This window comes from Microcaecilia unicolor, chromosome 3 (genome assembly GCF_901765095.1).
Source record: "Microcaecilia unicolor chromosome 3, aMicUni1.1, whole genome shotgun sequence".
NCBI lineage: Eukaryota > Metazoa > Chordata > Amphibia > Gymnophiona > Siphonopidae > Microcaecilia > Microcaecilia unicolor.
Window position 1 is genome coordinate 110,061,693 of NC_044033.1, and position 14,691 is coordinate 110,076,383.

The 14,691-nt window shown below is 42.6% G+C and overlaps 1 protein-coding gene across 1 annotated transcript in view; it reads right to left on the reverse strand.

Annotated features, from left to right (window-relative positions):
- The window catches only part of ACSS1 (acyl-CoA synthetase short chain family member 1), a 167,199-nt gene that overhangs the window by 95,590 nt on the left and 56,918 nt on the right, over positions 1-14,691 (reverse strand). Inside the window, exons 4-5 of the mRNA XM_030196271.1 lie at positions 6,662-6,837; positions 1,742-1,894 (exon numbers count right to left, since the gene is read on the reverse strand). Of these exons, the coding sequence (XP_030052131.1) occupies positions 1,742-1,894; positions 6,662-6,837 (329 nt within the window). The remainder of the gene's footprint in view (positions 1-1,741; positions 1,895-6,661; positions 6,838-14,691) is intronic.

Below are 14,691 nucleotides of genomic sequence, written 5' to 3' on the forward strand. Positions count from 1 at the left end.
AATTCTGGATTGAGCTTAATGTGGGAGAGATGTCCAGAGGGGAAAAAAGTATGAAGGTTTATCGATGCCTCTAGAGGTCCATCTCTGATGGGTTTAGCGACATATCAAAAAGTTTAGAAACAAGGATCATGGTTTGACATGATGTCAGTCTGTGCTGCGATGAGTAATTTTTATTAAAAAAAAAAACTCACAACAGCAGGAAGCTGACTGACTGCAATTTTTGAAGTTTTCCTCTAGAATGGTAATAGCTCCATTAGAAACAGCAGCAGTGACGTAAATGTGGCCCAAACAGCTCTTGCCCCGAGACGTAATCTCTGCCTTGTCCCTGTTTTGGGCAGTGGCGTAGCTACATGGGGCCACGGGGGCCTGGGCCCCCCTACATTTCCTCTGGGCCCCTGGTTTTGCTGGCGTGGGGTTTTCAAGTTGTGCACACATTTGACAGCTCCAAGTCGCAAACAGTGACCGATGCTGAAAATGGGATCCATGCATCTCATTTGCAACCCTGTAATTTTCCCTCAGCACCCATATTTAATGGGAGCCACTGTGCATTTGCCCCTCAGTCACAAAAAGGTACCTTAAATGACCAGATGACCATTGGATTAAGGCATGACCCCCCTTACTCCCCCAGTGGTCACTGACCCCCTCCCACCCCCCAAAGATGTGAAAGAAACAGTGCATACCAGCTTCTATGACAGTGTCAGATGTTATGGCCAGTCCTATTAGAGCAACAAGCAGGTCCCTGGAGTAGTCTAGTAGTCAGTGCAGTGCACTGTAGAGATGGGGGACCCAAGCTCATATCCCACTCTAACTGTTACACTTGTCATGGAAAGTGTGAACCCTCCAAAACCCACCAAAAACCTAATGTACCCACATATAGGTGGTACCTGCATCCATAAGGGCTACAGTTGGGTACAGTAGGTTTTTGGTGGGTTTGGAGAGCTCCCCATACAATTTAAGGGGGTAATGGTGAGATGTGTACCTAGGACCTTTTATGTGATGTCCACTGCAGCACCCCCTAGGATGTCTCACTGCTCTGTTGCTATGTCTGTGTGGCCAGACTACTAAGAATGCTGGACCCCATACATCCCAATGGTTTGTTTTTGTGTGCATTTCCCTTGGACTTTTTTTTTTTTTCCAAAAATGGTCACACAAGAAAAACACACTGAGCACAAAACATCTAGCAAATGGCCATTTTCCAAATAAAAAGAGAGACGTTTTCTAGATCAAAAATTGCTATGTTTGCCACTTGATTTTTGGACGTTGTCAGCAAAATCGGATTTAGACGTCATATCGCTAATGCCCCTCTATAGCAAATAAACTTGACGCTCTGAGAACTGTTAAAGAATAACTTTATTGCCTGTGATCCACTTCACTGCTTGTTTGGCCAGTTAAAGCCACCAGTATTCCCTAAATACCGTATGAGAAGACGACTAGGATTATGGTTTGTCCATTCAGACTAAGTCCCTGATTCACCATGGCTTTTATTCTCATTCTGTACCTGGAAGAACAAAAACTCTATGAAGCAGCCCTAAATAAAAGATTTTCATCTGTATCTTTTTCTGAAAGGTCAAGCAAACTGATTAATAATTACTAATGCTTTATTTACTTGTAACTAATAAAAGTTTTCATTTATACAGAAGTCATTGACAGAGAACTATCCAAGAAACAGAATACCTGTTTTCACGTAAACTTTGAGAAGCAAAAATACACTTTTCTTTCTCCCCTGATAAAATTTAGATACCTTGTGGGTCAGAGAGGCATACAGTAGATACCCTGCCTGTGTGTGGACGATCCCTTTCGGCTGTCCTGTGCTGCCGGATGTATACAGCATGAAAAGCATGTCTTCACTATTCATGCTCTCAGGTTCACAGGTAGGATCAGCCTTTTCCATTTCCTAAGGAGGTGTGGGGAAGGGGAGGAGGATGGACAGGAGGGGGGGGGAGGGAGAGAGAGAGAAAGTATGCTCTTTAGTGTTAGTCAGGATACCTTAACTGTATGCATATTCCTGAAGAATTCAAATAAAAAACAGGAAAAAAATAATCTCATTTCCATATGAAGCACTGAGACTAACTGTGTGTATGTTTCAACATAGCCAGCATTTAAAAAATAGTACAACCACAAACACACACACATAAAATATAAGTACACAGGTAGAGAAAGGCATCTAATTGAAATGAACAATACCCCTTCCACATAAACCTATTACTTCAAACTGTACGAATTTTACCACTCCAGTTATAATTAAGTGTATTTCTACCCTTATCCTACTCTGTATTGCTCACTACAAGCTGTAGTCCCATCCCCAGAGACTTATCAGCCTCATTGGGATTACTTCTCTCTTTATGCAACTATATATTCGTCCCAGGGTTGAATTCTCTTTTCCGGAACCTTATCAACTTCCTTGCACCCACTGTTACTCTATTTTCCACTCTGTATATATTCCCGGAGTTGGTACTCTCCTCTACGGAACCTGTAAGCCACATTGAGCCTACTGCTATGCGGGGAAATGTGGGATACAAATCTAATAAATAAATAAATACATTACCATACCTTGTTTACCAGGCACAAAGAGTTAATTCTATAACTTAGCGTATCTCACTGGAGACGCCATACGCCAAGCACCATTTCTATAACAGCATCTGTGCACCAGGATGCTGTTATAGAATACTAGTGTCAACTCAAATTGAAATGCCAAAATTTACTCCAGCTCTTTGGAAGGTGTAAATGGGCGTGCCTGTGCGCCACGTAAACTACGTAACTTGTAGCATTCTCTATGTTATCCATATGAGTTGGAGAAACACTCAAAGCTCGCTCATGCTCTACCTACGTATATGTCCTCTTGTACTCCACGCTATTGTGCTTAGTCACGACCTTAGAGAATGGCACCTAGTGCATTTAGAGGTGCCAAAATCAGTAGGTACATACCTGACATGCGTAAATAGTGTATAAGTGTTAGTGCCACATTATAGAATTGCCCTAAAGGAGGACAGTTTTATAAAGCGGTGTTTGAGACCCTGAACGAGGGTTGGGGAGTGGGCCAGTAAAATAACACAGTCAGACAAAAGGGTGAAATAAAAAATAAACATTTATTCAAAGGAAACCTCGGTCCTGTTCCTTTCACAGGGCCCGAGATATAGAGTAGGGAAACTCCTTCAGTTCAGTGCATTCAGTCTTAGCAGGCCTCTGGAAGTAGATCAAACACAGCCTGTGACTGCCGGGGTTGTCACACCCCAAACGCAGCTGATAATTCTCAGTTCTCCAACAAGGTTCAGGTCTGGCTCCACCCAATGGGTTGGGAGTGTCAATGAGGGATGGGTGGATCTGGATTGGGGGGTGGGAGTGTGATTGCAGGGAGGGGTGTGGGAGTCTGGATTAGCCCTGCAACCCCTTTAATCTCTGGCCAGGGAGTATCGTGTCGCAGCTTTGAGGCCCGCTGCTCCCAGGCTGCTGGAATAATGCTGCTTGTGAGGTGACTCACATGAGAGTTAACACACAAAAAACATACAAAACAGATTGGCAATAAAGAAGAGAAATGATTTATTGGGAAATTACCCGATATGGCCACGTTTCACCCACAGACTTCGGCAAGGGTAAAGCTAAAAAGGGATATTGACAAACTTCCCTACTAGTTAAAAATGAAATTCAAACAGCAAACAGCCCTTCTCTTCAAATGGACAGAATTTCCACTCCTCAGGCTCCTCACACGTGTACCCCTGACGCAGCCTGTGGGCGAAATGTGGCCACATCAGGTAATAGTACCAAAAAAATACTTCTTTTCTTTATTATCGGTCTGCTTTGTATGGTTTTTCTGTGTTATCTGTCAGCAGCTCCTTGCCTCTTATTGTATATCTTGGTCATATGAGAGTTATTCATTTACCACAGGGGTCAGCAACCTGTGTTACCGAGATACAGCAGGTTGTTGAAACCTATGATAAATCAAAGTGCGGTAAAAGTTTGCCTTTTAGTGCTCCTTGATAACTTCCCCCTTATTGTCATTTATGCACATGTGTTCACATACTGGTACACAGGTAAATGACTAAAATGTCAGCATTTACGTGCATACCTGCCCCTTAAATCTAGAATTACCCTGTGTGCTAGATTTACTAAATGGTACTATTGTGATGGTGCTTGTGAACACACATTAATGCATGTTATTTACCATATGTACTGGAACCTATTTACAAACAAAACCCGTTAATGGTGTTCATAGGAGCCAGCTTTTCAAAATTATTGGGGGTGCTAAGCCCAATGGAAATAACCCCTCCCTGGACCCATACAAGGAATTTTTCTCAATATTGGGGGTGCTCAAGCATCCACAGCACCCACAGAGTCGGCTCCTATGATGGTGTTAGCACACTCTAACACAATAGCACACTTTTGTACATCTAGCTCTTTATGCATAACGAGCCAACTAATTCACTGAAGATTTTCTCCCACTGTGTCTATAGCAAAAGTACTCAGCGGACAGGCCTCAGTGTTTGCATAAACAAATCACACACCCCCATCTGCAATGGTATGCCCCAGGTGTAAATAACAGCTATAAATTAGCTCTGTGCTTTACACCTAGAAGGTGCAATGAAAAGTATTTTGTTAAATGCATCTGAACCCAGGCCTACCTTTAAGCTTAATCTATAACATGGGCTTGCTCTTAACTGTAACTTTTATATGGCCTCACAATAGTAATCCAATATATATAAACATTAACTACAAAAAGCAATGGTATGACACCCTGGGTTAATTAAGAACACCCTCTCAGTCACTCATTCAGGTCCCTTGTGCAATTGAAGGGAAGATTTTCATGTTCTAAAATGTTTTATTGTGCCAAATGTGATTTAAATAAATATTGTACATTGAGTACTTTTTTTGTAGCTGCAATGCTGCTGGATTAGAGAGCTGCATGGGAATGGTAATTGCGGGATTCCCACAGGTAGGGTTACCATATGGCTCCTGAAAAAGGAGGACACATTGATCCTGTCCGGATTTTACTTCTATTGAAAGCAATTGAAGTAAAACCAAGACTGGCTCAATCTGTCCTCTTTTTTTCTGGAGCCATATGGTAACCCTACCCACGGGTATGACTTCCAGATCCAAAAGAATCCTGCGGGAATGGGAGAAGTCACTGTGGGGTTCCTGTGGAGATCGTAGAAGTTGCCATGGGTTTCCAGTGGGAGTGTATTCCAAATCTCTGGTGACACCAAAATGAGGCTTGAAATGCACTGAGAGAAGCTACTGCAGCCCCAGAATGAGGCTTGGAACACACTGAGAGAGATTACTGGAGCTTTGGCTCCACTGCTGCTTAGAAATCAAGGCTTTGCTGTTCTGCAGCTATCATATATACGTTTGCTCTAAGCTATCTTGTCAAAAATGTTGGTGCCAAATAATTAATCTGAAATAGTTTGAGCCTTTAAGAATAACTGAATCTGCTCTAAGAATAAATTCCCCATCCCTAATTTACTTTGCATCCTTAGTGTTCGAAGTACCTGTGGGTACGGGTGGGGATGGGATAGATTTTAGTGGGGACAGACATGGATGGGTGAAATCTCTGTCCCCGTGCAAACCTTTATTCTGGATTGAGTTGGGAAAGCAAGAAGGAGGTGCGGGGCCTCTTTTTTCAGAGAGCCAAAGAACAGCAGAAGTGTTCCCCTAACAACGGTCCACAACATAGCAACAAAAATGAGAAGGGGGCAGACAAGTATGGCTCCAAAACAGGTGGGCTACTGAAGAAAAACAATAAAATAACTCAACGCAATCCTGTGCTTCAGCAAGGCCACCGAGAGGGGGGAGCGGGGGGGGGGGGGGACAAAATTCCCCAGGCCCAGGCCTCCAAGGGGGGCCCAGCACCAGGGTCTCTCTCTCTCTCCTGCTCCTTATGGGACCTGGGTGATCGCGTACTGACAGGAGCAGAAGAGAGAAAACTCCGGCGCCGGGCCCCCCTTCGAGGCTGGGGAGGACCTGAAGACACAGCAGGACCTGTTTGGATGGCGGGGGATCCACCCCCCAGCAGAAGAGATCTTCCTCCAGCGCTGCTCATCACGCGCATTGCCTGCCAAGCGGCTGTTTTCCCCTCAAGCTGCGCATGCTTGGTTTTGAAACAGAGCATGCGTGACGTAAGAAAAAAAGCAGTCGCAGGGGCAGGCAATGCAGCAGAGGGAAGAGCAGCACTGGAGGAAGGCCTGTTCTGCTGGCAGGGCCTTGGGATCCCCACCAGCCAAGGTATTTGCAATTCTGGTTGGTGGGCGGGAGCGGCGTCAGCTGTGGCAATCCTGGGAGGACGGCAGCGCCGGCGATCCTGGGAGGGTGGCAGCAGCAGGGATCCTGGGGGGGGGGGGCAGCGGCCCTGCCCCGGGCCTGGCAGCAGCAGCCCTGCCCCAGGCCCGGCTCAGTCTGTCGGTAGCCCTGTGGCCCGGCTCAGTTTGTCGGTAGCCCTGTGTTTCAGCACCACGTGCGCCTTTTTCAGGAGTCAAATTTTATTCTTATGGTCCCTACTGCAGATAACTTAAGCTAAGCTTTAGTAAGCAACCCCTTAAAAGATCTACTGCTGCTCGGTTCAACACATGAACTACATGATAAGCTGTACATTCAGAACAAAGAACACACTGTTACACTGCACTAAAGACTGCTAAGTCTGAATGCACACCGTTGCTATAGAAGGTCAACATACCTCTTCAAGAGGTATGTCAAGGCTGCCCATGTGGACTTTGTTGTCTGTCCTATGGGCTACAAAGACATGCTTGACCGTTGGACAGTTTTTCACGGCTTCATCCACAATCTGCTTCAGCTGTATGACCTGTCCTCCTCTGACTCCCTGGTTCTGGGTGATGATGGCTTTGCATTTAGCTAACAGGCAATGGGGAGACACATTAGTGGCATTTTCACTATCTACACATACAACATAGGCAACCATACTAAATGGGACTATCCCTAGTCCCTGCCCCTGCTCCCCAATAAAATGCCTTTTCTCCATGAAATAAAGAAAAAAATAAAAGAGAAATGTTGCTTAGACAAAACACGGTTGCCAATTTAACTCAGAATATCAATAAATAAAAATATTTCAGTTAATACAATATTATTGCAGACTTGACTATATAACACTCAAGTGTCTACAGTAAGATGCTGGATGAAATGCTGCATCTTGATCTCAACATTCCACTAAACCTAGTACCTTACATGGCTTGCTGTACTGCAATTCTAGATTTGCTGCACTAGGTCTGAACCAATCTGAGGCACAAGAAATTTTTCCCCATCTCCATGCGCACACCCAACTCCATGCTTACAACCTCTGCCATACTGCAGAGGTTCTTTGAACTTCTTCCCCTCCCCCTATCTTTTCCATCACCAATTTATCTTGCTGTTCCTGAACATAAGATAAATTTTCATAGTTCTGTTCAAGAGATAAGCAAGGGTCTCCAAAATCTACCTGGATGATATTCATTGTTTATGAATGTTTCTTCCAGGAACTTGTCTGAACCTCCTTTGAATCTTGCTGTACATGTCATCTTGACCACATCCACAGACAAAAGATTCTACACCTTAAAATGACTGTGTGAAAATATTTTCTACAGTTTGTTTTCAGTCTACTGGTTGTTAGTTTCATGGTGTATTCTCTTATTTTAGTGTCCTCTTTTTATCTGCTCTACCCACTCATGATTCCATAAACTTATCAAACACCTTTTCAGCTGTTTCAAGGGGCCCTTTTACTATGCCACGTATCTACGCACACCCAACGCCTGCCAAAATGGAGTTACTGCCCAACTACCACGTGGCTCTTGCAGTAATTTCATTTTGGGCGCATGTCCAAAAAATATTTTTCATTTTTGGGCATGCATAACAGACGCACGTCAAATGGCATTTGACACACGTAGGTCATTACTGCCCGGTTACCACATGATCTTTACCGCTAGATCAATGGCTGGCGGTAAGATCTCTGACCCAAAATGGATGCAAGGCAATTTTCATTTTGCCGCACATCCATTTTCGGAAAAAAATTTTAAAAGGCCTTTTTTATAGGCACGCTAAAAAATGGATCAGCGCACACCCAAAACCTGTGCCTGCACTACCGCAAGCCATTCTCCAGCACACCTTTGTAAAAGGACCCCTAAACAGCCCTAACCTGCTTAACTTTTATTCATAACAGGGGTTCTATCTCCTTTTACATTTTTGTCACACTTCTCTGAATCTTTTCTAGTTCCATTATATCCTTTTTCAGATGGGGCAACCAGAACTGCATGCAGTACTCAAGGCACAGTCACACCATAGGCTCAAACAGAGGCACAATGAAATTCTCCTGATGTGGAAGCCAGCGTTTTTCCTCCATTACGTTTTGAATAACATCTAACAATTTTTTACGGCTGTGGCACACTGTGCTGAAATATTAATATACTGCCCACAGTGATTCCAATAGCTTTTTATGGATGCTGACTTCTAACTCAGAACTTACCATTTTGTACCTGTATTTGAAATCATTTTCCCCCATGTGCACCACATTGCATTTGTCCACATTATATCTCATCTGCCATCTTACTCTCATAAGATCCTTCTATAATTCCTCACAATCCTCTATTGTTTGAATAATTTTGTGTCATCTGCAAATCTGCTGACCACAATTGTTGCTCCAATCACCAGATTATTTATGAATATGCTAAACAGCTCAGGTCTTAGTACAGACCCTTGAAGAACTGCACGACTGACCCTTTTCTAATTGGAAAACTACCCACTTAGCACTTCCCTCTGTTTCCTGTCTTTTACTCAGTTTCCAATCCACAATAGGGCACTGTCTCCTATCACACAAGATTTTAATTTCCTGAAGGACTTTATCAAATGCCTTCTGAAAATCTAAATACAAATGTATCAACCAGATCACTTTTATCTATGTTTGTTTACATTTCAGCACCAATGTCAAGCTCACCACTCTGTTGCTCCCCAAATCACCCTTGGAGCCCATTTTAAAAACTGGCATTAGCCATCCTCCAATCATCAGATACTGTGACTGTTTTAAATGACAGGTTACAAATTACTAAGAACTCTAGGGTGAATATCGTCTAGTCCTGGTGATTTATTATAATTTAGTTTGTCAGTTTACTATATTGTGAGGAGCATTTTTTATATGATGTCTAAGTCGGACTTTGGATATTTTGCGCTATACAACCCAAATTTAAATAGGAAATATAAACATTTTCGAAATATCAAAATGTCTATCTTTTTTTTTTTCCAAAAATGGCCATATGCAAGATGTTTTTGTGCTCTGTGCGTTTATCTTTTTGGTCCATTTTTGAAAAAGAAAAAAAAGACCAAGTGAAAAGCGCACAAAATCAAGCAACTGGGATGTACAAAGGGCCAGCATTCTTAGTAGACTGGCCACTCTGACATCCCAGGAGAGCAGTGGGGCACCCTAGGGCACACTGCTGTGGACTTCGTATAAAAGCTCTGCGGTACACATCCCACCATTACCCTCTCCAAAAACTACCAAAAACCTACTGTACCCAGCTGTACACCACTACAATAGCCCTTATGGGTGAAGACGTCACCAATATGTGGGTACAATAGGTTTCTGGTGAGTGTAGGAGGGCTCATACTTTCCACCATAAGTGTAACAGGTAGAGTAGGATATGGGCCTGAGTCCCCCTCTCTACAGTGCACTGCTCTGACCACTACACTACCCCAGGGACCTGCTTGCTGCTCTAATAGAACTGGCTATAACATCTGAAGCTATCATACAGGCTGGTATGTACTGTTTTTATTCACATCTTTGGGGGGTGGGAGGGGGTCAGTGACCACTGGGGGAGAAAGGGGGAAGGTCATCCCTAATTCCCTTTTTGTGCCTTATTTGTTCTAAAAATAGGTCTAGACCAAAACGTTGAAGTTGTAGCCTAGACATTTTTGTTTTGTTCCATTATGGCTGTAAAATGTCCAAGAGTTAGAACCCAAAGCCCACCCTTATCCCACCCCTGACATGCCCTGATTTAGAAGCACTGCAAACAAACTGCATAGATAAACGTCTGCAACATAATTTTTGAAAATACCGATTTGGACATTTTGAGAAGAAATGCGTCGAAATGCTGCTTTATGACACTTTTTGGACAGTTTTCTCTTTTGAAAATGAGCCGCTATATCTGTTAAATTTATAGTGACCAGGTTTAGTTGCTTGAATCATCACCATCAAAAAGATTTCTGTTTCGGGTATGACCCCAGTATTCTCCTCAGTATAGACCAATGCAAAGAATTCATTACATGTTTTTGTTTTCATCTTATCCTTTCTGAGCACTTCCAATCTGCAGATGACACAATATTAGTCAAAGCTGTTGAACTGCAAATGGAGAAGTTGCAGGAGTACCTTGTAAGATTGGAAGACTGAGCATCCAAATGGCAGATCAAATTTAATATGAACAAGTGTAAAGTGATGCATTTAGGGAAGAATATGGAGAAATTATGTCTTACCTGATAATTTTATTTCCTTTAATCCTACCAAACCAGTCCAGAATGAATGGGTTATGGCAATCCACCAGCAGGAGACAGAGAAAGAAGTGATTTTCCCTTAAAAGGTATCGTGCAGCTAGAATTTTCAGTATTTCGAATAGCCAAGCAAAGGTGCTCATGACCCTCATGATGGCCAGTATAAGAAAATCTGAAATAAAATGTGGCAATCAGGTCACAGCTTGAAGAACTAGTGAGGCATATACTCCACTTTAGCTTGAAGAACTAATGAGGCATATACTCCACTGGCATACAGGTATTTCACTGATTTTGCATCCCATCTTTTGTAATTCTATACCTATTACACAGGTACAAAATACAAAGATTCTAGGTGCATACGTAGATGAGTCACTTTCTTTCTGCCCCTGCCAACAGATTGATTAGGAAAATTCACTGAATCACCCCATTTCCTGATTCCTCAGCAATCAATACCCTTGTACATTCTTTTGTAATTAGTAGATTAGTAGGTTGCAAAGAGCAAATAATCAAGAAACTTCAGACAGCTCAGAACACTGCAGCTAGACTCATATTCGGTAAAACAAAATACGAAAGCGCTAAACCCCTACGAAAAAAGATGCACTGGCTTCCACTTAAAGAACGCACCCTAGTTCATAAAATTATTCATGGAGACGCACCAGCCTACATGTCAGACCTGATAGACCTACCACCCAGGAATGCTAAAAAATCATCCCGCACATTCCTCAATCTTCATTTCCCAAATTGTAAAGGTCTCAAATACAAACTAACACACGCGTCAACCTTTTCCTACCTGAGCACACAATTCTGGAATGCGCTGCTGCACAAATTAAAAACGACCTATGAATTAGCTAACTTCTGAGTTCTACTGAAGACTCATCTCTTTAATAAGGCATACAACAATGATCAACAAATATAAACTCCTATATGCACATCCAAAACTGCCTCTTCTATGTCTACCTGCCAAAACACTACCATGTTTTCTCACTATCATGGTACCCAAGATCCTTTAGCTACTACTAAATGTATATTTTCTTATATAACTCTTATATATTTCTTAAATATTTCTTAATATGTTTGCTTGTTAATACACTATCATGTTTTATCATTATCATGCTACCCAAAATCCTTCAGTTATCACTAAATGTATACTTTTTCATGTACTTCTGTTACACATGATGTATTGTAAGCCTCATTGAGCCTGCAAAGAGGTGGGAAAATGTGGGATACAAATGCAACAAATAAATAAATAAATTTATACCTAGGTCTTAAAACTTAAGATATTAGAACACAGTTATAAAACTAATTACTGGTAAGAAAAAATTTGACCATGTCACCCACTTCTAAAAATCGTCCATTGGCTTCCACTGCACCACTGAATTATTTTCAAAATTTTGATACTGGTATACAAGATTCACCAAGCAGAAGAGCCGCTATATTTGTCTCGATTACTGATTCAATACACTACTCCAAGACAGCTTCAATCTTCTCCCAGAATTTACTAGTGATACCAACATTTTGTGAAATCATACATGAACGTACTAGGAAAGCCATATTTTCAGTACAGGGTCTAGAGCACTGGAATAGACTACCGCATTCTCTCTGAAATCAGACTTCCCTTCCAGGCTTCAAAGCAGAACTTAAGACATTTTTATTTCCCGATGCTTTTTCCTAATGTTCTCTCAGGAGTGGTAGGGAATAGAGCCTGAATGGATTCAAAGCCCTACAGCACCTCCCTTTTTCTCTTTCCCTTCACCTGGCATATCAACATTGTAGTTCTTCCCCTTTTCCCCATATGCATTATGTGCTGTTATTATATTCATACCCTAATCCTTCTCACTATATGTTTAGTATGTAAGCTCTGTCGAGCAGGGACTGTCTCTTCATGTTCAAGTGTACAGCGCTGCATACATCTAGTAGCGCTATAGAAATGATAAGTAGTAGTAGTAAGTTGCCTAGACACAAACTTTGATAGGCAGGATAGTAAACCTCTTGATAAACTTGAAACTTGATTCAGGAGATGTGCAACATTTAGGCTATAGAAACAGGCAAGTAGAAGTAATAAGATCTGCAAATATGATCTTGCAGAACAAAACCCAATAAATCCAATCAGGGCTTGAACTGAAGATTATGCATGCATTCTCAAAGCCCTGATGTTGGAGGCAGACTTGGACGTTGTTGCAATCACAGAGACATGGCTCAATGGTTCCCATGAATGGGATGCAAACATACCAGGCTATAATCTATTTAGGAAGGATAGAGAGGGTCGTAAAGGTGGAGGAGTAGCTCTATATGTGAGAAATGATATCACAGCAACCGAAATGACAGGGACCTGGGGTAAAGAAGAAGCGATATGGATCACCTTAAAAAGAGATGATAGAACCTCTGTCCACGTGGGTGTTGTCTACAGACCTCCAACACAATTGGAAGAATTAGATAAAGACCTGATCGCAGATATTCAAAAGTTGGGAAAGAAGAGAGAGGTGCTGTTGCTGGGAGATTTCAATCTGCCGGATGTAGATTGGAAGGTTCCGTCTGCGGAATCGGAAAGAAGTAGAGAGATTGTGGATGCTTTCCAAAGTGCTCTGCTCAGACAAATGGTCATGGAACCCATGAGGGAGGGAGCGACACTGGATCTGGTGCTCATAAATGCGGATAGCGTGTCAAATGTCCGAGTGGGTGCCCACCTGGGCGGCAGTGACCATCAAACGGTTTGGTTTGATATGACGGCTGAAGAGGAGGGTTGCCACTCAAAACTCAGAGTCCTGGATTTCAAGCGTGCTGACTTTAGTAAAATGGGGGAATACCTAAGGAGGGAGCTGATGGGCTGGGAGGACGTACAAGAAGTGGAAGGACAGAGGTCCAGGCTGAAAGAAGCTATAAATAGGGCCACAAATCTTTATGTAAGGAAAGTAAATAAAAGTAAAAGAAAAAGGAAACCGCTATGGTTCTCCAAGCAAGAGGCTGAGAAAATAAAGGCAAAAGAGTTCGCATTCCAGAAATACAAAAAAACTCAAGACGAGGAACACGGGGAGGAATACCGGAGGAAACTGAAAGAAGCCAAGAGAGAGGTACGTCTGGCGAAAGCGCAAGCGGAAGAACAAATGGCTAGAAAGGTAAGGAGGGGTGACAAAAATTTCTTCAGGTATATTAGTGAAAGGAGAATGACTAAAAAGGGAATTGTGAGACTAAAAGATACTGCAAACCGCTATGTAGATAATGATGAAGAAAAGGCAAATTTGCTAAATAGATACTTTTGTTCTGTTTTTACTGAAGAAAATCCGGGAGAAGGACCACGATGGACTGGCAAACGTTCATTTGAGAATGGAGTGGATATAGCACCGTTCACGGAAGAGAGTGTGTATCAACAACTAGAAAAACTAAAGGTGGACAAAGCCATAGGACCGGATGGGATCCACCCCAGAATATTGAGGGAGCTCAGAGAGGTTCTGGCGGGTCCTCTTAAAGATTTGTTTAATAAATCCTTAGAAATGGGAGAGGTTCCGAGGGATTGGAGAACGGCGGAGGTGGTCCCTCTTCACAAAAGTGGTGATAGGGAAGAAGCTGGAAACTACAGGCCGGTAAGCCTCACTTCGATTATTGGAAAAGTAATGGAAGCGATGCTGAAGGAAAGGGTAGTGAATTTCCTGGAAGAAAATGAGTTGCAAGATCCGAGACAACATGGTTTTACCAAAGGGAAATCGTGCCAAACGAATCTCATTGAATTCTTTGATTGGGTGACTGGAGAATTGAACCGTGGACGTGCTATAGACATAATCTACTTAGATTTCAGCAAGGCTTTTGACACGGTTCCCCATAGGAGGCTCTTAAATAAACTGGATGGGCTGAAGATAGGACCCAAAGTGGTGAACTGGATTAGGAACTGGTTGACGGACAGGCGCCAGAGGGTGGTGGTGAATGGAGTTCGCTCGGAGGAGGGAAAGGTGAGTAGTGGAGTGCCTCAGGGATCGGTGCTGGGGCCGATTCTGTTCAATATATTTGTGAGTGACATTGCCGAAGGGTTAGAAGGTAAAGTTTGCCTATTTGCGGATGACACTAAGATTTGTAACACAGTGGACACCCCGGAGGGAGTGGAAAACATGAAAAAGGATCTGAAAAAGCTAGAAGAATGGTCTAAGGTTTGGCAATTAAAATTCAATGCGAAGAAATGCAAAGTGATGCACTTAGGGAGTAGAAATCCAAGACAGGCGTATGTGTTAGGCGGTGAGAGTCTGCTAGGTACGG